The 26,490-nt window shown below is 44.9% G+C and overlaps 1 protein-coding gene across 1 annotated transcript in view; it reads left to right on the top strand.

The window, feature by feature from the left end:
• banp (BTG3 associated nuclear protein) overlaps positions 1-24,770 on the top strand; it is a 90,267-nt gene extending 65,497 nt beyond the window's left edge. Inside the window, exons 12-13 of the mRNA XM_056281700.1 lie at positions 20,706-20,843; positions 23,653-24,770. Of these exons, the coding sequence (XP_056137675.1) occupies positions 20,706-20,843; positions 23,653-23,769 (255 nt within the window). The 3' untranslated portion in view covers positions 23,770-24,770. The remainder of the gene's footprint in view (positions 1-20,705; positions 20,844-23,652) is intronic.
• The last annotated feature ends 1,720 nt before the right edge of the window (positions 24,771-26,490 follow it).

Genomic DNA, 26,490 nt, shown 5'->3' with positions numbered 1-26,490 from the left:
AACATATACTGACTAGAAACATATACTGACTAGAAACTAGAAACATATACTGACTAGAAACATATACTGACGAGAAACTAGAAACATACTGACTAGAAACATATACTGACAAGAAAGATATACTGAATAGAAAGATATACTGGCTGGAAACATATACTGACTAGAAAGATATACTGAATAGAAAGATATACTGGCTGGAAACATACTGACTAGAAACTAGAAACATATACTGACTAGAAACATATACTGACCAGAAACATATACTCACTAGAAACATATACTGACTAGAAAGATGGACTGACTTGAAACATATATTGACTAGAAACTAGAAACATATACTGACTAGAAACTAGAAACATATACTGACTAGAAACATATACTGACGAGAAACTAGAAACATATACTGACTAGAAACATGTACTGGCTAGAAACTAGAAACATACTGACTAGAAAGATATACTGAATAGAAAGATATAGTGACTAGAAACATATACTGACTAGAAACTAGAAACATGTACTGACTAGAAACATATACTGACGGGAAACTAGAAACATATACTGACTAGAAACATATACTGACCAGAAACATATACTCACTAGAAACATATACTGACTAGAAAGATGTACTGACTAGAAACTAGAAACGTATACTAACTAGAAACATATACTGACTAGAAACATATACTGACTAGAAACTAGAAACATATACTGACTAGAAACATATACTGGCTAGAAACTAGAAACATATACTGACTAGAAACTAGAAACATACTGACTAGAAACATATACTGACTAGAAAGATATACTGAATAGAAAGATATACTGACTAGAAACATATACTGACTAGAAACATATACTGAATAGAAACTAGAAACATATACTGACTAGAAAGATATACTGACTAGAAAGATATACTGACTAGAAACGCATACTGACTAGAAACTAGAAACGCATACTGACTAGAAACTAGAAACATACTGACTAGAAACATATACTGACTAGAAACTAGAAACATATACTGACTAGAAAGATATACTGACTAGAAAGATATACTGACTAGAAACTGGAAACATATACTGACTAGAAAGATATACTGACTAGAAACTGGAAACATATACTGACTAGAAAGATATACTGACTAGAAACAGTGGAGGGTTTAGAAAGTCGTCAGTATCCTGACACATGTCCTGTTTCAAAAGAGCAGCAATCTGCTTTGTGTCCTTGTGGCATCACGGGAGGGAGATTATGGGGTCAGAGTAGTTAGGGAGTCCTTTGTTCTGTGTAAATGTGTGTGTGTGTGTGTGTGTGTGTGTGTGTGTGTGTGTGTGTGTGTGTGTGTGTGTGTGTGTGTGTGTGTGTGTGCGTGTGTGTGTGTGTGTGTGTGTGTGTGTGTGTGTGTGTGTGTGTGTAAAACTCGTCATTCCAAAGTCGTGCAGAGGACCGTGTACCCAGTAGTGTATTTCCATGTCTCTGGGTGGAGTCCTGTGCTGTTAGCAGTATTGCTAATCATTATCAACGGTCTCGGATGTTGCACCATCCTGTGAGCACCCCGTCACACGGTCCCTGGGTTGACATCCCTCCATCCTTGTGTGCATGTCATATTCAGTATTGATTTCCAAGGAGGAAAAGTCTGTTTTGCCTGCCCCTATCCAGGCCCACTCACAGAAATGGCTGGGCCCCTGAAAAGCTCCAGTGAATGCCCACCCCCCCACCCAAATCTGCTTTAATAATGGATGACATTTATGTAGCGCTTTATCTAGACACCCAAAGCGCATCACTGTGAAGAGGGGAAACTCACCTCAACCACCACCAATGTGTAGCACCCACCTGGGTGATGCACAGCAGGCATTTTGCGCCAGAATACTCACCCCACATCAGCTTGAGGTGGAGAGGGAGGAATCATTGAGCAAATTACACTGGGGGGATGATTAGGTGTCCAGGTAAGTTGGGAACTTTGCCTGGACACCAGGGGAAAGAAACTCTTTGTGATAAGTGCCATGGGATCTTTAATGGCCACAGTGAGTCAGGACCTCAGTTTAACATCTTGTCCAAAGGACGGCATCTCCTATGGCACAGTGTCCCCATCACTGCACTGGGATTTTAAATATAAAATTACATATATATTATTATTACTGGATTTTATATATATATATATATATATATATATATATATATATATATATATATATATATATTCCAGTGATTCAAGTAAATTCTTTATGAGACAGTGTATATATATGTATATATATCAACATGGATACAGGAAAAAATATTTTAATACATTGTAGTACAGGCCTGCTTCGTGCGTCTCATGAAACAGTTCTGTACTGCAATGTATTAAAATATTTTTTCCTGTATTCGTGTTGATAGTCCGCTCCTCATTTCTTATTTGCAATGGTGATGGACAGGTTGACGGACAAGATCAGGCAGGAGTCTCCATGGACGATGGTGTTCGCGGATGACATTGTGATCTGTAGCGAGAGTAGGGTGCAGGTTGAGGAGAGCCTGGAGAGGTGGAGTTATGCACTGGAGAGAAGAGGAATGAAAGTCAGTAGGAGCAAGACGGAATACCTATGCGTGAATGAGAGAGAGGACAGTGGAATGGTCAGGATGCAAGGAGTGGAGGTGACAAAGGCATTTGAGTTTAAATACTTGGGGTCAACTGTCCAAAGTAACGGGGAGTGCAGAAAGGAGGTGAAAAAGAGAGTGCAGGCAGGTTGGAGTGGGTGGAGAAGTGTGTCAGGAGTGATTTGCGACAGAAGGGTATCAGCAAGAGTTAAAGGGAAAGTTTACAAGATGGTTGTGAGACCAGCTATGTTATATGGTTTGGAGACAGTGGCACTGACGAAAAGACAGGAGGCAGAGCTGGAGGTGGCAGAGTTGAAGATGCTAAGATTTTCACTGGGAGTAACGAAGAAGGACAGGATTAGGAACGATTATATTAGAGGGACCGCTCAGGTTGGACGGTTTGGAGACAAAGCAAGAGAGGCAAGATTGAGATGGCTTGGACATGTGTGGAGGAGAGATGCTGATTATATTGGGAGAAGGATGCTGAATATGGAGCTGCCAGGGAAGAGGAGAAGAGGAAGGCCAAAGAGGAGGTTTATGGATGTGGTGAGGGAAGACATGCAGGTGGCTGGTGTGACAGAGGAAGACGCAGAAGACAGGAAGAAATGGAAACGGATGATCCGCTGTGGCGACCCCTAACGGGAGCAGCCGAAAGTAGTAGTAGTCCGCTCCTCATTTGTCGAGCATTCACAACACCATTGACGGTTTCGGAAAAAAACACTGTATATATACTATTGCTACTACTACTTTCGGCTGCTCCCATTAGGGGTCGCCACAGCGGATCATCCGTTTCCATTTCTTCTGTGTCTTCCTCTGTCACACCAGCCATATATAGTTTATTAGGACCAGGGGGAAGACTGGCCCCTAGTGGCCCACCATCACCACTTCCAGCAGAAACTCAGTTTTCTTGGGAGGTCTGCCATCCAAGTACTAGCCAAGCCCACACCTGCTTATATTCTGTCATTCGGCAGAGCCAGGGTACCTGTTGGTACGGCTGCTGGTGTATATGGTTACTCATATCAACGCATACGACTGTTCTCTCTCTCTCCTACTAAACACAAATGTAAACTGAGAGAGACTTGCTCAGTAACATACGTATAGGTGTGCGTACACACACACACCATAATAGAACTCTTTGACACACTTAAAAACACCAAGGTCGACAAAGATCTGCTACACTTACACCACACATTTCTTAGTAGAAAGGACAGGATGTTGTGTTGCTGTAAAGCCCTTTGAGGTAAATTTGTAATTTGTGATATTGGGCTATACAAATAAAATTGACTTGACTTACTAGAAAATGCAATTTCTTGCCTTATGGCTTCATCTTTGCCTCTTCTACAGCCATCTTCCTTGTCTTACTGGATGCAAAGTTCTTTTTAATGTCTTTAAAGTCCATCCGTTCAACCAGTTCTCACTCAATGGCAAGTATTGTCATTATCACTGCTTATATTTAGGACCAACATGATTATTGCTGGCCTCCATCGGCGCCCCCTAGCAGCTTGGCCCCAGAAACCCCCCCCCCCTTTTGGGCGGCTCTGCCCCTATCGACAAGGAGGTCAGACCCCAGAGAAGGCTATGGAGGTATTCAACCAGACGTCCAATTTCCATGGCCTCACAGGGGTATTGCCAGAAAATAAGATGAAATCGAAATGGCATGTTTAAACAAACAACTATGACTTGGAAAGTTCTTGTCTTTTGTGTCCTGCTTTATTGTCGCTGGCAGTTGTATAAGCTGCAGTAAAACTGAATAAATGTGATGGATCTAATTCCTGGTCGACTTGGAGACTCTTAAAGGGAGTGTCATAGTGATGTCAGTTGACAGGTGTCTAATAGCACAAGTGATATGTGAGGTTGGAATCAAAAGCAGTGTTGGAGCATGGCTGGAAGTCAATGAATACTTATTGATTGTGGACTGTTTGGGCAGCATGTCGGCCCAGTGGTTAATGCTGTTGCCCCACAGCAAGAAGATCCTGGGTTCAAACCCCAGGCTGTACCGAGGCCTTTCTGTGTGGAGTTAGTTTGCATGTTCTCCCCGTGTCTGCATGGGTGTCCTCCAGGTGCTTCAGTTTCCTCCCACCATCAAAAAGATGTGCATGGGGCATCCAGGTAGCATAGCGGTCTATTCTGTTGCATCCCCGAATCCCCGTTACCGCCGGCTTGGTCGGGCGTCCCTACAGACACAATTGGCCGTGTCTGCGGTTGGGAAGCCAGATGTGGATATGTGTCCTGGTCACTGCAGTAGCGCCCCCTCTGGTTGGTTTGGGCGCTTGTTCAGGGGGGAACTGGAGGGAATAGCGAGATCCTCCCACGCGCTATGTCCCCCTGGTGAAACTCCTCACTGTCAGGTGAAAAAAAGTGGCTGGTGACTCCACATGTATCGGAGGAGGCACGTGGTAGTCTGCAGCCCTCCCCGGATCAGCAGAGGGGGTGGAGCAGCGACCGGGATGGCTCAGTAGAGTAGGGTAATTGGTCGAATACAATTGGGGAGAAAAAGAGGGGAAAAAAAGACATGCATGTCAGCGTTAATACTCCTGTCTGTGCCCCTGAGCAAGGCAGGGGAAAGAAGAACTGGAGTTGGTCCCTGGGCGCTGCAGCTGCCCACTGCTGCTGTACAGTAGGATGGTTACATGCAGAGAACACAGTCACTGTGACCTGTACAGTAGGATGGCTACGTGCAAAGAACACAGTCACTGTGACCTGTACAGTAGGATGGTTACATGCAGAGAACACAGTCACTGTGACCTGTACAGTAGGATGGCTACATGCAGAGAACACAGTCACTGTGACCTGTACAGTAGTATGGTTACATGCAGAGAACACAGTCACTGTGACCTGTGCAGTAGGATGGTTACATACAGAGAACACAGTCACTGTGACCTGTACAGTAGGATGGCTACATAGAGAGAACACAGTCACTGTGACCTGTACAGTAGGATGGTTACATAGAGAGAACACAGTCACTGTGACCTGTACAGTAGGATGGCTACGTAGAGAGAACACAGTCACTGTGACCTGTACAGTAGGATGGTTACATAGAGAGAACACAGTCACTGTGACCTGTACAGTAGGATGGCTACATGCAGAGAACACCGTCACTGTGACCTGTACAGTAGGATGGCTACATGCAGAGAACACAGTCACTGCTCCAGTACAATAGGATGGCTACATGCAGAGAACACCGTCACTGTGACCTGTACAGTAGGATGGCTACATGCAGAGAACACAGTCACTGCTCCAGTACAGTAGGATGGTTACATGCAGAGAACACCGTCACTGTGACCTGTACAGTAGGATGGCTACATGCAGAGAACACTGTCACTGTGACCTGTACAGTAGGATGGTTACATAGAGAGAACACCGTCACTGTGACCTGTACAGTAGGATGGTTACATGCAGAGAACACCGTCACTGTGACCTGTACAGTAGGATGGCTACATGCAGAGAACACAGTCACTGTGACCTGTACAGTAGGATGGCTACATGCAGAGAACACAGTCACTGTGACCTGTACAGTAGGATGGTTACATGCAGAGAACACAGTCACTGTGACCTGTACAGTAAGATGGCTACATGCAGAGAACACAGTCACTGTGACCTGTACAGCAGGATGGTTACATGCAGAGAACACAGTCACTGTGACCTGTACAGTAGGATGGTTACATAGAGAGAACACAGTCACTGTGACCTGTACAGTAGGATGGCTACATGCAGAGAACACTGTCACTGTGGCCTGTACAGTAGGATGGTTACATAGAGAGAACACAGTCACTGTGACCTGTACAGTAGGATGGCTACATGCAGAGAACACAGTCACTGTGACCTGTACAGCAGGATGGTTACATGCAGAGAACACCGTCACTGCTCCTGTACAGTAGGATGGTTACATAGAGAGAACACTGTCACTGTGGCCTGTACAGTAGGATGGCTACATGCAGAGAACACTGTCACTGTGGCCTGTACAGTAGGATGGCTACATGCAGAGAACACCGTCACTGTGACCTGTACAGTAGGATTGTTACATGCAGAGAACACTGTCACTGTGGCCTGTACAGTAGGATGGCTACATGCAGAGAACACCGTCACTGTGACCTGTACTGTAGGATGGCTACATGCAGAGAACACCGTCACTGTGACCTGTATAGTAGGATGGTTACATGCAGAGAACACAGTCACTGTGACCTGTACAGTAGGATGGCTACATGCAGAGAACACAGTCACTGTGACCTGTATAGTAGGATGGTTACATGCAGAGAACACAGTCACTGTGACCTGTACAGTAGGATGGCTACATGCAGAGAACACAGTCACTGTGACCTGTACAGTAGGATGGCTACATGCAGAGAACACCGTCACTGTGACCTGTACAGTAGGATGGTTACATGCAGAGAACACCGTCACTGTGACCTGTACAGTAGGATGGCTACATGCAGAGAACACCGTCACTGTGGCCTGTACAGTGACAACAACAAAGTGACTTTGGAGGTTCAGGTGGAATTTTTGAAAAATGAAGAATTAACTCGTTTGGTTGTCATGTTTCATTGTCTAAAATAAGACATCCGGGAAGTTGTCTACATACACAGAATGGCTGTTTCTGTCAAAATGTATTGGAGCATTTCTGCTTAGCCAAGGTTATCCATTAATTTGACAGGGGACGCTTTAATTTCCCTTGGGATCAATAAAGTATGTTTCTACCTTTCTACCAATATCAAGATGTCCTTTCAACAGTATTGTTGTTGCACATTTGTGGCTTGTTCTGGGGACTGTAGGCCACGTCCTTGACACCTGTCACCTTGAGGGGGGATTCAGCTGAAAAGTCAATTGCGATAATCAGGAAACATGTTGCTGCAGAAGAATCACTTCTTCATTTGTCTCCCATAAGCCACCGGCAGTGTCATCCGTTTTTGTTTTTTTGTTTTTTGTATTTTAAAAAAAAATCCCCGCCTTTTTCTCCCCAATTGTATTTGGTCAATTACCCCACTCTTCCGAGCTGTCCCGGTCTCTGCTCCACTCCCTCTGCCAATCCGGGGAGGGCTGCAGACTACCACATGCCTCCTCTGATACATGTGGAGTCACCAGCCGCGTCTTTTCACCTGACAGTGAGGAGTTTCACCAGGGGGACGTAGCGTAGTAACACAGAGATTCGAACCAGCGATCCCTGTATTGGTAGGCAACTGAAGAGACCGCTTCACTACCCGGACACCCTGTCGCCAGCGTCATCCTTAAGAAAATTTTGCAGTGTGTTCAACTGGCCTCAAGCCTCTTAAAAAGCACAGGTAAGGGTGTCCAGGTAGCGTGGTGGTCTATTCCGTTGCCTACCAACAGGGGGATTGCCGGTTCAAATCCCCATGTTACCTCCGGCTTGGTCAGGCATCCCTACAGACACAATTGGCCATGTCTGCAGGTGGGAAGGGTATGTGTCCTGGTCGCTGCACCAGCACCTCCTCTGGTCGGTTGAGGCACCTGTTCGGGGGCGGGGGGACTAGGGGGAAGGGCGTGATCCTCCCATGTGCTACATCCACCTGGTGAAACTCCTCACTGTCAGGTGAAAAGAAGCGGCTGGTGACTCCACATGTATGGGAGGAGGCATGTGGTAGTCAGCAGCCCTCCCCGGATCAGCAGAGGGGGGGGGAGCAGCGACTGTGATGGTTCAGAAGAGTGGGGTAATTGGCCAAGTGCAATCGGGTAGAAAAAAAAAAGCACAGGTACCATGATAAGATGCTGTCATCTGCCGTCATGCTGTTCACATGCTGACAGCACCTCATTGTTCAGCATGGAAATATACACCTCGCAAGGATCAGTGCACCCTTCCCGGAAGCGGAAAGCATTGCAGTTGCCTCCATATTGACCTGACTTGTCCCCCACTGAACATGTTGGTGTGTTTCTGCAGCCTTATGTATGAGTTCCCTGCCCAAACCCAGCTTCTTCCCAGAAAGATACTGGGACATTGTGAAGAATTGTGTGTTGTGATAAATAAGTGATAAATTTGGGCAATGGTGTGAAATAAATGCATTTGCTTCTGTTGTAGTTTTACTTGTTCATCTTTTAAGTAACAAGAATCAGCATCTTGAAACAAGGCTGAAAAAAGTAATTTTGGTACGAGTTTTAAGGCCGTCTCTTTTGACTCCAGAACATTTTTGAAGCAAGCGAATTTGCTGTCAGACCGAATGAATGTGTCTTATTCCACGGGCACATTTAGTGATATAAGGACTCCAAGCTTCATCAAATGACCCTGGGTTTGCTTTTTTTTGCAATTCAATTTTGCAGAACTTAAGCTTTACAGCCTTTACTAAATTAAACAGGGCAAAACAGAAACATGATGCAATCATCCTCTGAAATAGAGACATTTACCAGCATTGTAAAAAAGCCTCAATCGATCAGTAAAGCAACTTTGGATTTGTACTAAAGAACAGAAAAGTGTTCCCTGGAGCTTTCTTCCTTTTTTCTTATGGGTTAATTTGTAGTCGTGGCCGTTATTGTTGTCATCAGCCCTTTGATTTGCTGTTACTGGATCAGAACTCAAGATAGGCAACTTTTGTCCTAAAACCTTTGTGAGCTGTGAGAGTCTGACTTGCAGTCTGGTGGTGGAGCCATGGTGCATGGATTAAAGGGAGGCTTTGATTGGAAGCAGGTGTGGAGCTGTGGTGGAGAAACAGTCCTGCTGTGGGAGGAGATGGGAAGCAGTGGGCTGAGGTAGGACACCAAGCGTTCCTGCACAACTGACACCGTTTAACAACGTGTGTGTGTGTGTGTATAAATAAATATGTGTGGGTGTATGTGGATATTGTGTGCGTATATATTGTGATATATATATACAAAGAAGCATCAGTTATGCGCTGGCAACACACAACATTTTTATTCCATGTATCCTTGAACTTTTTAGACTGTCGGCCTTCAGTTTGTCGTCCCTACCATGAGGTCATTGTAAATGAAATTATGAAAGGGAATGTGCATGATGGTGACACAGTAAAAGGAGCCAGGGAAGGTCAAGATCAAGTCAAGACTCTGCTCAAGGTTAAACAAGGACCCAAAACACCACTTGGTCTGTAGGCGAGTTGACTGTTCAGCCGAAGCCAGATTTTTATTTTTTCTACCCTTCTCCCTCCTTGGTGCTGGTGGTTTAGCCTGCACATCTGTCCAGGCTCAGGAGGGCTGCAGATGCAGATGTTGTTGACGGCTGTGAAACAGGGAGGAAGTTTCAGCCGTTTCAAACTCCAAATGTTTCCTATTTTTAATTTCCCTGCAAAGCCCCCCTTTTTGTTGTATATTTGCTTTTTTCTTGAAAGATCTGAAAGGAAAGTAGATGTTCTATTGGGGATGATAGGAACCAGATTGGTGTGTCTTTTATTAGAACACGTGAAAAATAGTTGGGTTGTTTATGAGTGTTTTGTGCGGAAGAGGGGGGTGTATGATGTGGGATCCCAGTTGACTTTAGAGAGTACTGCAGTGAAGCAAAGTCTTCAAAACTGAAACACATATACACACACCCATGCACATTTGGTTTTCTATACTTGGAATGACCCTCGTTGACTCTTCATTGACTCCCCAGCCCCTAACCTTAACCATCAGAACTACATACCTAACCTCAGCCTTTACCCTCACTAGAACCTCACCCTAATTCTGATGTGAACCCTAACCCTAACCATCAGAACTACATAATTAACCTCAACCTTTACCCTAACTAGAACCTCATCCTAATTCTGATATGAACCCTAACCCTAACCATCAGAACTACACAACTAACCTCAGCCTTTACCTTAACTAGAATCTCATCCTAATTTTGATAGGAACCCTAACCCTAACCATCAGAACTACATACCTAACCTCAACCTTTACCCTAACTAGAACCTCATCCTAATTCTGATATGAACCCTAACCCTAACCATCAGAACTACATACCTAACCTCAGCCTTTACCCTCACTAGAACCTCATCCTAATTCTGATATGAACCCTAACCCTAACCATCAGAACTACATACTAACCTCAGCCTTTACCCTCACTAGAACCTCATCCTAATTCTGATATGAACCCTAACCCTAACCATCAGAACTACATGCCTAACCTCAACCTTTACCCTAACTAGAAACGCATCCTAATTCTGATATGAACCTTTGCTCTAATCCTAACGCTAACATAGTCCCAAGAAGAAGTGAGGACTGGCCAAAATGTCCTCACTTTGCAAAAATTTCCTCAGTCTTATGGTTAAAATCTCAAATGGCTCCTCTGGTGGTGATGCATAGCACAGTCTTCTTCACAGCTGAGTTTAAGAGACCTCCTTTGAGCCTGGGAAACAATGCCAGGCTGTAGCCCGTGTACAGATGGTGGTGGTGGGAAGTTGGTTTTTATTGTAAAGAGACTGTGATGCAGTTGATCATCACTGAGCGACCGTAACTAATAAAGACTGCATATGAGATAGGACTGCGAGTACACGTTCCTTTCTGAACAACTCGTTTCTTGTCTCCTCATTTATTCCATTTTAACCAGCGTCATATGGGGCGAACATTAGAAGAAGCACATTTTGAAATGCAAGAGAGAAATGAGGGCTGGAGGGGAAATAAAATCTTGTTTATTCAGTTGGTTATTGTCTTTCAGTTTGGTAACCCTGAATGTTTTTAGCATTAGGCTGCTGTTGTTGTTTGGTTTTGTGTCTTACCCTTCTCTCATGTTTCTGTATTTCTTCAGTATCCTGGATCCGTTACGGCTGAAAGCATTACAGCATCGGCAAAAGATTTTTTTTTAAATTCTTTTTGTTTTTTGTTTTTTGTTTTTTTTTCTCAAAAGGCAACTAGCACACTGCAGAGAACTTAATATGCTCTTGATTCTTCAGTGTTTCTCTCTTCGGTTTTATCTGTCAAGGCTGAGTACTGTCGTTTTCTAACACAGCCCTTTTAATCCAGCCTGTCTCCTCTGCGCTGTGGCCCCCCAGCATGGGTCAGCCAGCCAGCCAGCCAGCCAGCCAACACAGATTGTTCAACAGCCCCAATCCCTAAAAGCTGGAGGTCAACAATAACTAATGCATTTATGATCAACTGATGGGACCTGTTTTGACAGGTTGAGCTGCCTGTGTCAAAGTGAATATATTAGGCTGTACTTTAAAAGGGCTCATCCAGACTTATAGTTTAAAATGCAGTTAAGCAATCCAGCCAGACGTGCAAAGCTGGCCCAGTGGGAGGAGTGTGCTCCGCTCAAGAGCCCTCTTACCTTGCTCCATAATGCTATGTCATACTGCAGCTTTGCTGTTTGCTACGATAGACCTAATATCATATAAGCAGTGAGAGCGGGGCAATATAGCCACATTATATCCATATCGTGATACGAGACTAGATATCGTCTGAGATTTTGAATATGGTAATATGGTGATATGGCGGAAGCGTTGTCTTTTCCTGTTTTTAAAGGCTGCATTACAGCCATTAACTGAACTTACCAGACTGCTCTAGCTGTTCTATTATTTGCCTTTACCCACTTAGTTATTATAGAGGCCTTACTGAGCATTTTTATCAAAAATCTGATTGTGCAAATGTTTTGTGAAAGCACCGATAGTCATCCACACAATATCGTCACAACATCAGTATTGAGATATTTGATCCAAAAATATTGTGATATTTGATTTCGTCCATATCGCCCAAGCTCTATAAACAGTATATAAGGAGTAGATTGATAAGTTCTCCAATCATCAGCTGATTATTTATCTATTTATTTTATTTTACTGAAATAGTGTGGTGTGTGTGTGTGGATTTTACCATATAGACTCAGTGAATCACCTTTTTTACCGTCAGACTTTTGTTGGAGCCAGTTTTCATATTTGCCTTTGTTGCATTTATTTCCTTCCCTTCTGTGGCATCATGTCAATGGAGGGACATCTAATTAACCCTAATAATTAGAACCAATGACTTGTTTTGTCCATCTGTCATGCACATGTGCTCCATTATATTGGTAGCCAAAAGTTGTCCTTTTAATTTACTTAAGGTCGTCCTCCAGCATACGTCATGATTTATTTTTTTAGGGACATTATTGAACATGCTGCAACAAATAAAAAGCAGAAAATGTTGTTTTGGAATTGAATATTGTACCCTTCACTGTTTCAGTAACATGGCATCTTGAGCCATGTTTCTCTCGAGTGTGGACTCAAGCAATGAATGTTTCTGATGGGCTCTTGGTCAAGCTTGTCCAAATCAGGCCCAGATAGTGGAGATGAGTTGTCCTCAAGAGCCAGTCATGGGACAGGATGTAGACCAGGGAAGCTCCTGCAAAATCGCTGCAGAGATCTCACACACTGTTCCAACTCTGTAAATACCTCTGTGTGCCTCTGTGTGCTGCTCCACACAGCTGAGAATGCAACTGCTCTCAAAAGGAGGCCGAGGATCTAATTGGATGAGACCATTGTTTACTGTCTCAAGTATCAACCATAGCATCCCTTGAACCCCACCAATAACTCATTTAAATTCACCATTTGGAACATAATGCCTGCAAGTTTAAACACACATGCACGCACAGACAAACACTTGGCACAAGCATTTATGGGTCTTATTAAAAGGACTGTGGGGATCCACTGGAAAGAGAAGGATGTATCTATGTATGCCTATGGGTAGAAAACAAACAGCTGTCTCATATCTCAGTTCTGTTAGTAAACTGAACTCCACTAGGGCTACACTAGCACATACAGTTAGGTAGTTTGGGGTGGAGTACTTATCAAGTAAATGTGTGCGACTTTGCTGTTGGATGACTGATCATATTGTAATCATCAGGGCCGACGGTACAATTGATCAGCGAGTGTTTGCCTTGGTCAGCAAGCAGCACTGCAATCCATCTGCCTCCCCACTTTCTCCACAAGCATACTGAGACTCCATCTTTACCAGCCGGTCTGCGTCTGTGTTCCATGTGTGCTGTTTGTCCGACCGGGTGACTCAGAGAGGCTTCCTGCAGTAATGGCCTCCATCGGACTGGCTGAGCATGGCACGTTATGGTGATGTGGCGGCAGATTCTGTGGTGAAACTGGTAAAACGAAGTCTCCTAGATTACAAGGCAAGTCAGCAGTGACTGGGTTGGGGGGGGGGTGGAGTTTTATGGTTAACTGAATTCTTGGGGCTCGTCACTGAGTCAGAGCTTCAAAGCCAAGGTCGGCTGGGGTGGGGGTGCCGGGAGGGAGCGCTGGAGAATTTGAAGGGTTAGGGGGCAGCAAACATCTGTACTTGAGGTTTGTGAGGTTTGTATTTTTCTGCAGACTTGCATATTCTCCTTTTAAATTGTGAATGTCTGCTGGTCGTGTACTCTGCCAGTCCCAGGCACGGGGGACTTTGGTGAAGATTGATCGAGACCTTGGGATGGAGACCCAACACCACATGGCACAGGACTAGTGCAGAGACACAGACGCATGTAGAGACAGGAAGTATGTAGTTTGCTAGACAGCAGACATGCATAGAGAAAGAGGAAGAGCCACCTTAGATAGGCACAAGGTGTTGGATGGGACGAGGACATGAAGGCATTAAATGTTGGGGGGGGCTCACTTCAGACCAAAAGTCCATCCTGCTACGGAGCTTCCATCTAGTTTTGGGGGAGCCTTGAACCACATTACCCAAAACGGTCTCTGACCTGTGTGAGCAAAACAAGTTTGCACAGGCATGACCACGATTAAGTATGTCCCTCCATTTATTGTGCGTCTTTGTTGACAGTGTGAGTGGATGATAGAATCACATGTGTGTTCACACATGTGAGTTATGCTGTCCAGTTAGACAGAAACACTCGCTAAGTCCCAGAGCCTCAGTGTGTGTGTGTGTGTGTGTGTGGGAATAAGGATTTCCCTCTTATTTTTCTTGTTCTCCTTTCCGTTTTCAGTAGTTTGAATCAGATGGGAGGCAGCCTGACTGGCATGTCATGTGATGCAGATGAGGAAAACAAAAGTCATAAAAATATAACTGAACTGATGGAGCATAAAGCCTCTTCCTCACCCGATGTCTAAACACAGAGGCCCGCAGAAGTAGTGAGGGAGGCAGGGGAGAAGTGTTTACTTATGTCACCCACATATTGACTCTGCCACAACATTATTGTGTGTGTGTGTGTGTGGGGGGGGCCACAGGTCTGGACTGTACACTGATGGCTGTGATCAATAAAAGAACATAAACACAACAGATAGGACATAAAGGAGGCTTTTGTTGCGTTTGTTTTTAATTGGCACCATTTCCAGTAGAGTCTAGTTTGTTACACAATCGGCCACTGTGTTGCTCTTCATACTGCGCTGGCTGGCGGGCTGGCTGGCTGGCTGGCTGGCTGGCTGGCTGGCTGGCAGGCGGGTTGGCTGGTGGGTGGGCGGGTGGAGGCGTGAGGGTCTCGCTCAGCTCTTTTGCGCTGTAATGTATACATGGGAAGTCAGGCCACAATGCTGTCTCTCGATGATGATAAATACTCGACAATGATGGCAACATTGATATTGTCACTAGTGCATTGATGATAGTTGATACCCCCCCCGACTTAATATTCTCTCTCCCGTCTCTCTCTCTCTCCCGTCTCTCTCTCTCTCCTCTCTCTCCTCTTCTCTCTCCTCTCTTTTCTCTCCCCTCTCTCACTCCTCTCTCTCCTCGCTCTCTCCTCTCTCCCTTCTCTCTCTCGCTCACTCTTCTCTCTCCTCTTCTCTCTCCCCTCTCTCTCTCCTCTCTCTCCTCTATTCTCTCTCTCTCCTCTCTCTCCTCTCTTCTCTCTCTCTCTCCCCTCTCTCTCTCCTCTCTCTCCTCTCTTCTCTCTCTCTCCTCTCTTCTCTCTCTCTCCTCTCTTCTCTCTCTCTCCTCTCTCTCCTCTCTTCTCTCTCCCCTCTCTCTCTCCTCGCTCTCTCCTCGCTCTCTCTCTCTCTTGCTCACTCTTCTCTCTCCTCTCTCTCTCCTCTCTCTCCTCTCTCCCCCCTCTCTCTCGCTCACTCTTCTCTCTCCTCTTCTCTCTCCCCTCTCTCTCTCCTCTCTCTCCTCTCTTCTCTCTCTCTCCTCTCTTCTCTCTCCCCTCTCTCTCTCCTCTCTCCTCTCCCTCTCCTCTCTCTCCTCTCTCTCTGGGGATGTGCTGTGCGCTGTAGAAAACCAAGTGCTTCTTCTTAATTTCTGAAACCAAATCAAATCAAATCAAATCAATTTTATTTGCATAGCCCAATATCACAAATTACAAATGTGCCTCAGGGGGCTTTACAGCAACACAACATCCTGTCCTTAGACCCTCTCATCGGATAAGGAAAAACTCCCTAAAAAAACCCTTTAACAGGGAGAAAAAATAGGAAGAAACCTCAGGGAGAGCAACAGAGGAGGGATCTCTCTCCCAAGATGGACAGCGTGCAATGGATGTTGTGTTCACGCAATTTACATAATACAACATTGAAAGAGGGTAACAGAATTATAATGGACATAAAATTTATGAAGAACATGATGCACAGGATGCCAAGCAGTGTCCAAATGCCACCGGAGCAGTCCAGGACCCAAGCCACGTGACCAGCATCATCATGTAATAAGAAAAACTTAGGTGAGGAGTGGAAGGGCAGGCAGCATACAAATGGCGGCCACCATCACCATGGAGACCTGGGAGGAGAACCGACTGCACATGCATGCCAGAGAGACTCACATGACACCATTCAAACACAGAAAAAGAGAAAGGAGAAGACATTATTCAGAGAGAGAGAAAAGACATGTTAGAGAAGAGAACAGTTGAAAAAAAATAGGGGAAGGTGTGTATCCTTCTGTTTTTACTGTGTATGGTGATTGTTGTGTTTTTCACTATGTATATGAGTATTTGTCTTAATGTCGTTATCTTGATGTGAATGAAGAATTGGACCATTAAAGGCTTGGTTAAGGCCAAAGATCTCTCTCCTCTCTCTCTCAAATTCAAATTCAAATAGCTTTATTGGCATGAACAAAAAATATGTTGTTGCTAAAGCAGTTTGCAGAAGATTCAAACATTACATCACATTAAATACACATTACATTCACATTACATCACATATTAAATACACATTAAATTCACATTACATCACATATTAAATACACATTAAATTCACATGACATCACATATTAATACATAAGTGTCATCACATAAGCATGTTCCATATTTTTGCCTACTGAAGCGGTCAAATTTTTTTATTTTTTCATTGCCATACAGTATAGTGCAATAAATGTTGTACAGTTTAATGCAATGACTTAATAGCATATATTTTGGGTATGTTATTGTGGTTGTGAGTCCCGCAGGCTGTGGCAGCAGCAGATACGTATTTAGCTGCCAGAGGAGCTGTTATTCTTTCACCAGGAGAACTGCCAGGTTCTCCTCTGGGCATAACAGTAGGAAGTTTGATGTTTTCTTGGCTATTTCCCCAAAGTGGAAGTGTCTTACTGAAGAGAACTTCTCACAGTGGAGGAGGTGCATCTCTGTTTCTACCTCCCCTGTCCAGCAGTGGCCACATATACGCTCCTCTCTGGGTAGCCATGTTTGTCTGTGTCTTCCTGTTTCTATAGCCAGCTGGTGGTCACTGAGCCTGTGTTTGGTCAGGATCAGTCTCTGCTTCGTATCTCTGACAGAGTGGAGACACTCGGCCAGTCTATATTCTCTGTTTAGGGTCAAATAACAGTTTAGTCTACTCTGGGTTTTAGTTTCATTTCTCCACAATGTTCCAAATTTAGTCTACTCTGGGTTTTAGTTTCATTTCTTCAATGTTCCAAATATAGATCTTTTGATTGATTCATAACTTGTGTTATTCTGCTGTGTTTTGAGGCGGTGCTGATGGAGCCTGGTTGGTTAGCTTCACCATCAGTTGACTGAGGGGATTGTTTTCAGAGTTCAGCTCTTGGGTTTTTAATGCCTTGAATGGAAGGGTGTCTTTTGGGCTTGAATTTAGATGCGTCCAAAATGTTATGGCCCGTTTTTGGATGTTTAACAGTAATGGGAAACGCCCCAGTTCTGCTCGGCAGGCCTTATGTGGTGTCTTCCTTTGAACATTTAAAAAAATTTCTGCAGAATTCAGTGTGGAGGGCCTCTATCGGGTGTTTGTCCCATGAGCCATGTTCCAATCCACTGAGCAGCCCCAGATCTCACTTCCATACAAAGCTATGGGTAAAATAACATAATCAAATATTTTTGCACAGATTCTAACTGGAATCTTAATGTTTAATAATTTGGTTTTTAATGCATACATTGCCCAGCATGCTTTTTCTTTGAGTGCGTGTATTGCCATACTGAAACTTCCTGATGCAGATATGGACAGACCAAGGTATGTATAATTTTTTGTGTGTTGAATTAGGGTGTTATTCAACGTAAAGTGGTATTTGTCTGTGAATGTTCTCATTCATCCAGGTCATGGTTATCCAAAGGAGTTGAATCAAGTGCAAGTGGACTTGGTATATATCGGTGAAGACGTTTCGCCTCTCATCCAAGAGGCTTCCTCAGTTCGTGCCTTTCTGACTAGACCAAGCTAGTCTGACTGGCTGGTGACAACGACTCCTAGAGGATAAATTCTGAGTCTCATCAGCAGCCAGTCAGACTAGCTTGGTCTAGTCAGAAAGGCATGAACTGAGGAAGCCTCTTGGATGAGAGGCGAAACGTCTTCATGGATATATACCAAGTCCACTTGCACTTGATTCAACTCCTTTGGATAAAGTGGTATTTGTTTTCAAGGCATCTGAGTTTTTTTCTGAAAGATCTTGATTTGGGTTTTCTTAAAGTTTACATCCAATGCCCAGTTTTGGCAGTATTGTCCTAGGATGGATATGTTATGTTGAAGACCATCACTGGTTGGGGACAACAGAATAAGGTCATCTGCATAAAGCAGGTATTTAATCTCTGCATCATAGAGTGTGAGCCCTGGAGCTGCTGAACAGTCCAGCTGGTCTGCAAGTTCATTTATATACAGGTTGAATAATGTTGGACTTAAACAGCATCCTTGCTTCACACCGTGTTCTTGGGTAAAATACTCTGTTTTTTGATTTCCAGTTTTCACAGCACACTGGTTGTGTCTGTACATACGTTTTATAAGATCATAAACCTTAACCCCCAGTCCACTTTAAAAGATTTCTCTCCCTCCTCTCTGTCAATTCAATTCAACTCAATTCAATATTTGCTTTATTGGCATGACATACGTTTGTGTACATGTTGCCAAAGCATGTAAAACAACAGCACAACACAACAATGATTGTAATAACAGCAACAGGAACGATGATTATGATATCAAACAACAACAATAGACATAATTGTTTATGGTTCCACGGCCTAGCCTGCAAGAACATGGCACCAACAACGCCGAGGCCGTGCGCTCAGCCCCAGGGGGCCATACTCATTGAGAATGCGCCACCTACAGCCCACACATCACCCCGGAGCAAAAGCGTCTGCCAAGAGGCATTTGCTAAATAATGAAGACAGCGAATAACAACCAATGACAGGTGCCGTCCCCCACTGTCTCTCAGGCTGTGGCAGGAAAATATAAGTCTTGCAGCAATGCTCACCGCTGGCCCCCCTCCCAGGACCACCCGCAGCTTACCTGCCTCGTCCATTTCCTGCTACTCTGGAATCACATGTTCCAGCTCCTTGACAAAAAGCCCATCGCTGTTTTTCAAATGTGTCACATTTAAGGAGGAAGTGCCCCTCTGTCTCCACCTCATCTGTCATGCACTGACCACATGTTCGATGCTCTTTTGGCAACCACGTCTTTTTGTGTCTCCCCTTGTCAGTGGCTAGACTGTGGTCACTGAGCCTGTATTTGGTGAGGATCTGTCGCTGCTTCCTGTCTCTGACAGTTAAGAGGTGTTCTTCCAAATCATAGTTTGTTTTTAGGGCCCGATAGACTTCTAGTTTGTTTTGAGTTTTGATTTCAGCGTTCCAGTGTTTCAGATAATTGTTCTTGCTTTGTTTTATAGCTGATTTATCCTCATGTTTGTTTGGAATGCAGTGCTGGCCTGAGGATGGTTGGTCTTAGTATTTGTTAAAGGGTTAGTGAGTCTCAGAACCAGCTGCTTCAGGGGACTCTTTTTGGGGTTCAGTTCTTGGGTTTTCAGAGCTTTAAAGTGCAATGTATTTGTTGGGCTTGTATTTAAGTGCATCCAGAAATTTAGAGATCTTTTTTGTACATTTATCAATAGTGGAAACCGGCCTAATTCTGCCCTACATGCGTTGTTTGGTGTTTTCCTTTGTGTTTTCAGAATCATTCTAGAGAATTCAGCATGTAGGGTTTCTGCTGCATGCTTGTCCCATCTAGTGTAGCTGGAAAGACTGAGTGGACCCCATAGCTCACTTCCATATAGCGCAATGGGCAGAATTACACTATCAACCAGTTTGCACCAGATGGAGATTGGTATATCATTGTTAAAGAATGTATTTTTAATTGCATATAGAGTTCTGCTAGCTTTTTGTTTTAGGTTATTCACTGCCCTACTGAAACTCCCCGATGCTGTAATAATTAGACCAAGGTAAGTATACTGCATCGTATGCTCTAAGGTGATGCTACCTAGAGTCAACTGGTATCTATTTTCCTCACATCTGGGCTTCTTCTGGAAGATCATTACTTTGGTCTTTTTTGGATTGATTGCCAGGGCCCAGTGCTGGCAATAGTCCTCAAGCAGGTCTAGTAGTTGTTGCAGCCCAGCTGCGGTTGGTGACAACAAAACTAGATCATCTGCATAAAGCAAACATTTTACTTCCATGTCATACAGGGGGAGACCTGGGGCTGCAGACTGTTCCAGCTGCACCGCCAGTTCATTAATATATATATTAAACAGTGTCAGGCTAAGTCCACAGCCCTGTCTCACCCCTCTATTCTGAGTGAAGAACTCAGTGTGTTTGTCTCCAATCTTAACTGCACATTTGTTGTCAGAATACATTGACTTTATTATGTCATACACTTTACCCCCTACACCGCTTTGTAAAAGTTTATAGTATAGTCCTTCATAGTCCTCTCTCTCTTCTCTGTCTGTCTCTCTCTGTCTGTCTGTCTTTCTCTCTCAATTCAATTCAATATTTGCTTTATTGGCATGACATACGTTTTTGTACATATTGACTCTGCCACAACTCTCTCTTTCCTCTCTCTCTGTCCCTCCCCCCTCTCTCTCTCCTCACTCCTCTCTCTGTCTCTCTCTCTCTCTGTCCCCTCTCTCTACTCTCTATATCTCTCTCTCCCGCCCCCTCTCCCCAGGTGCTGCGAGGGGCTCAGTTAATAGCGGTGGCATCTGATGGGGCAGCCACAGCAGTAGAAGGGTCCTCCCTTCCTCCTGACATCCAGGTGCAGTACGTCCAACTAGCCCCTGTTGCTGATCACACTGCTGCAGTACAGGTAAGGACAGTGACACACACACACACACACACACACACACACACACCTATGCGTTACCTCTGATGACATGCTCTGCCACATATGTGAGCACACACACACAGACACGTGTAGATGGTTTGTTGTTGAGGAGCGTTCCGAGGCCCAGCTATGTAACCATCTCTCCTTGTTGAGGTGAAACAGAGCCTAGTGCTGATCTGCACCAGTCACACTTCACATGTGTTTGTTTTGAAACTAGCCATAATAAATAGCCGGGCTCCCCACCTCCACGCTCCTCGAGCTGCAGAGGCTCAGTAATCAACCTTTGTTGATGCCTTGACATGCATTTGTTCTCAGATGGAGGGTTGACAGAGCACACACAGGTAGGATGGGGAGCCGGCATGCTGTATAGATACAGATGGCCAGTCAGGGGTGAAGACTTTCTCACAGTGTTGTGAAGACTGATGACACAAAGATGTTACAAAGGAAAAATCGGCACATCCCCTTATCTGCCATTCATCTCGTGTTGTTTTGATGCAGTGATGTAGGATCTAGCAAAGATTCACTCTTCGCTAACTGTGACTTTTGTGCCAGAGCAGATTTTATGGACTCTTACTTTCTTGCCCAAAGAGGAAACAGTGCACCCTTAAAAGATGTAATTAAACTAAAAAAAGTGGGCTTGGATTTTATTATTTCAAGTGGGGTTTAGAATCTGACATTCTTCGTCAAGAATATAAAAGAACAGCACTTTTCCATTGTTCTCTCCTTTAATTATCCCCAACCATGCTGAATTTCTCATGTTCTCCCCGTTGCTCACTTTCTCTCCAGTCACATGCGGGTGCGGCTACCCTCCATTTTTGATGGGAGTAAATATGATGGCATTTCTCTAGTGCGGTGACACTATAAACTGAACTGACCTGAAGGAGCTCAGCCCTTCACATGATTTGTGGCTTTCATCAAGTGCTTTAAAATACCAGACTTAATAGAGACTCGAGTCTCCCTGTGCAGCGTGGTATCGTTGGTTATATGCACTTCCCTGCAAGACTTTGGGGAGCTGCTGTATGACTGTACCTTCTTGTTGTCCCTTTGCTGTTTAGTTCTCAACATGATGGGTTGCTGCACTGCCTGGTTCGTCTGGCATGGGTCACAAAACCAGATTCCTGATAGGCCACTGTTGATGTGAGGTTTCATGAGAACACACGTGATCCTCATGCTGTGCGTTGTGTTCCAGGCTCTGTGTGTCTTGCACATGGCAGTAACCGGACCAGTCTGACTCTGGTGACTCCACGGCACCATCTGAATGGGCCTCATGTTTTAAAAAGGTTGGATTGTGAATGTAGGTCTTGACCCAGTCTGGTCAGTCACCAGTTTGCTGATCCTGTGAGAGGGAGAGGGGAGTGAGGGCTTATGGATGTGTACGAGAAGAGAGAGGAATTGCTTGTTAACAAGTCAGTCTGCACTGATCTGGATATGTGGCAAAACAGTGCGGTGTGAAACAGACTTGTGGAAACCTGACTTTGCCTACCTGGAGTGGAGGTGTTCTCGCTGTGGAGTTTGGTCTGGTGGTGTGTGTCATTGTCATCATTTCTTCTGTTTTACTGGTCAGAGGAAGGGTAGTGCTGCTTTTCCTCTTTCTGAAAAGTGTTGAAGCAAGAGACTTGCTGTCATCTCTTTCCAGACATATGGTAGCATTTATACAAGTTCTTGAAAAATTTCTTCAGCTTTTGTATTTATTTATCTCTGCATTTTTTTCTCTCTCGCTCTTTATTTAATAGTTTCCATTACAAAACGGGGATCAAATAAGATAAACAGCACACAGAATGATGTTGCCACATAGAAAAGATTGCTTTCCCCAGGTAGGGTCCATCTTAGGGCAGTTTTGATCAGTCACGGTTTGGCCCCAAGATCAGGGCCAACACTGGTGGGACGGTGCCCTGATACACTGGATGAAGACATGGTCCTGACATAATGCCAGACTTCAGACTGAAAACTTCAGCCAAACGCAATACAAGGCAAGCAGTCCATCAGTATTCCCGGTTGGGAAAACCAGTTTGGGCGTCAGAGGAACGGGTCAGTAGAGTCGATGTCTTCAGTGCTGTTAAAAAATGGACGCCAGAGGAACGGGTCAGTAGAGTCCACGTCTTCAGTGCTGTTAAAAAATGCATCCACGTAAACTGCACTGAGCCTCTTTAGCACCGATGGTTCCGGTATGTCAGCTGAACTGTGTTGCTGTGTGTGTGTGTGTGTGTGTGTGGATGGGTGTGTGTGTGTGTGTGGATGGGTGTGTGTGTGCGTGTGTGTGTGTGTGTGTGTGTGTGCTGCAGTGCAGCTGTGCTCCAGTCAGCACTGTTGTCCAGTGACAGCACTGCAGGCTAAAGGGAGGATTAAAAAGCTGCAGGTGTGTTTGAAGGAACCTTTGGCATGGGTCTGAGGAAGGAGTGAGTCAGTGTCCATGGTCATCCTCCAGAACTGAGTCATCAACCCCCTTCCCATCTTTTAAGGGGTTTACCCACACTAAACCTCCCTCTGTCTGATGTCGAGCACAGAACAAGTCTGAGCAGAGGAACAGACTAACAGTATATTACTGCGTTACCTATCTCTCTGTTCCCCATCACTGTACGACTTCTGCCATGTTGTCATAAAGTCCTTCTATTCCCCGTTACCTCGTCTGCACATTCCCTCACCCTCTTTGTTCTATCCATCTATGTCTCATTCAGTTTTATTGTTTTAAACTTATCTTTCCTCCCTCTGCTCTTCCAGTGCCTGTCATTCTGATGTTGTTGTTTTTTTTTCTTTTCCTCTCCTTCCACCTCGCCTCCTTTGTGTCTCCCAGACGGCAGAGCTGGCCCCAGCTCTGCAGGGGGACATGGAGGTAAAGGAGGCCATCCAGGGAGCCATCCAGGGAGAGAGTGGGGAGGTGGTCCAGATCGTCACCTCTGTGGCTACCTGAGAGCCCCGCCTAGCCTGGCTCAGCCCAGAGCCGTGCCCAGCAGCACGGGCGAAAAACAGCGCAAGAACTTGGCAGGTCAACAAATCAGTACAGTCCACGAAGCCCAGACAGCCGTCGTACCAGCAGGCTTTTAAACACACGCAGAGAGTCCGCGATCATATTCAGAAGAAGATTCCAGCTGAACGTCTTCGTTCCACAACTGCCCCATTCACTGGCAGCCAGCTTTGGGAACGTACACAGAGAACTTGAAAAGACCATGATGCTCCAGAGTCAACTGTGCTTCTTCTGGTGTTTTGATTTGCCAGAGGGACAGGGCCCACCACAACATACACAGTGGGATTAATCCCACCCACAGTGGATGCTGCTGAGGCAGACCATCACCCCACCACTTCATCAGCGCACACACTTGTTTATATCAAGTTTGGAAAATGCTTGAGTTAAGCTGCTTGGCTCTAAGTCCTAGCCCCCTAAGGGTTTTTTTAAAACCCCTTAATCCCATCTCAAACAACCAGTACTGTGCTTCTTTCCTAGCCATTTCTTCCCATGTTGCAGTGGAAAGTAGATTTAGCTGAAGACAGCTAGTCTTGGTTGAGATCGATTTGATTTCCTGTCTGTCCATGATTCATTATTGTGACTATTTGTTTCTGCTTGGAGCCCTGCCACCTCTGTATTTCTCTTGTGTGCATACTGGCACAGCTACGTTTGCTCTTGTTTGATTTATTTAATTGTAACTTGGTGAAATTTGGGTTTTTTTTCATGTCGACCGTTGAATAGGTAAAACGATGTCGGTAGAGAGTGTACGTTACTTGTGGAATGCCAAGAAAACCTTTTGTTTTTGTTTTTGCCCTGCTCTGTCTCTGTAAAAGATAAAGTCATGTGAATAAAATATTTTGTGGTTGCCATAAAAGTGTTTTTGTTTTGGTTTGTTTCTATATTTTTCCCCTTCTTGCCATAAACAATGGTCAGCAAAATGAGTTCAGAGACTTCAAGACAAGTCTTGTTTTCATCTGCTGGAAACGGGCTGAAAGGAGATATTTTAGGAACGGCTGCAAACGGGACTGTTTGGCTTTGGGGACGTTTTTCCTGCTCACATGATGGTTTCCAACTGCCGCAATAAAACGTGCACCCAGTATACGTCACCTACGCAACGAGTAGCCGATAGCACACAGTGCTTAAACTTTTCTTCCTTCTGACTGTGGACTGAGGCAGCTCAGTGCCCATAAGTGAGACTATTTGGAGCTCCTCGCCAGTTTCGGGACAGTTCCCACGCACTGTGTGATGTAATAGTTTGTTTTGGAGTGGTGGCAAGAACCAGTCGACAAATTGAACTTGATAAAACAACATGTAAGATCTCTGCTGCTTCCTTTTTGTTTCCTTGTAGTCTGTCGCTCTCTGACCCCCCCACCACACACACACACACACACACACACACCATCCATTTCCACTCTGCCTCCCTCTTCTCTCTCCTCAGCCCCTTGTCCTACACTACGGATGTGAGTGTTCAGGGCACCAGACTTGTGTGTTGTTTTGAATGCCATGAATCCTTCCACTGCAGTGGTAGCCAATCTAGAAGCATTACACACCAGCAAGGCTGATTTAAAAGGTTACTAGCCACAGGCGCCGGGTTCAATATTTACATCTCTGTCCCACACTCTCTTGACACCAGCTGAGCACAAATGTTGGCCTGGACAATTTCTGTCTCCCCAACTGACCCCTCCATTAATCTTGGACATAGACATCGTCTCATGTCTCTTAAACCCAAGGAAACAGACTCTGGTGGTAACGGCCCAGGCTCCTCATGTTCACAACCCTGGGTGCTGTCCAGAAAATGAAGTGATTGCCATAGCAAAGGGCCCACTATCCGGCTGCCTCCGAGATAACCTGCTGAAAAATGAATGGCTTGACTGCAAGAAGAAGTTGCTTGGAAGGAGAATCTACACTCACTGGCTACTTTATTAGGTACACCTTGCTAGTACCGGGTTGGACCCCCTTTTGCATTCAGAACTGCCTTAATCCTTTGTGGCACAGATTCAACAAGGTACTGGAAACATTCCTCAGAGAGTTTGGTCCATATTGACATGATAGCATCACACAGTTGCTGCAGATTTGTCGGCTGCACATCCATCATGCGAATCTCCCGGTCCACCACATCCCAAAGGTGCTCTATTGGATTGAGATCTGGTGACTGTGGAGGCCATTTGAGTACAGTGAACTCATTGTCATGTTCAAGAAACCAGTCTGAGATGATTCGAGCTTTATGACATGGCGCGTTATCCTGCTGGAAGTAGCCATCAGAAGATGGGAACACTGTGGTCATAAAGGGATGGACATGGTCAGCAACAATACTCAGGTAGGCTGTAGCGTTGACACGATGCTCAATTGGTACTAAGGGGCCCAAAGTGTGCCAAGAAAATATCCCCCACACCATTACACCACCACCACCAGCCTGAACCGTTGATACAAGGCAGGATGGATCCATGCTTTCATGTTGTTGACGCCAAATTCTGACCCTACCATCCGAATGTCGCAGCAGAAATCGAGACTCATCAGACCAGGCAACGTTTTTCCAATCTTCTATTGTCCAATTTTGGTGAGCCTGTGCAAATTGTAGCCTCAGTTTCCTGTTCTTAGCTGACAGGAGTGGCGCCCGGTGTGGTCTTCTGCTGCTGTAGCCCATCTGCCTCAAGGTTCGACGTGTTGTGCGTTCAGAGATGCTCTTCT

This window comes from Lampris incognitus, chromosome 6 (genome assembly GCF_029633865.1).
Source record: "Lampris incognitus isolate fLamInc1 chromosome 6, fLamInc1.hap2, whole genome shotgun sequence".
In the NCBI taxonomy this organism is placed as follows: Eukaryota; Metazoa; Chordata; class Actinopteri; order Lampriformes; family Lampridae; genus Lampris; species Lampris incognitus.
Note: the sequence above shows the minus strand (reverse complement) of the source record. Positions and strands in the feature narration are given on the sequence as shown.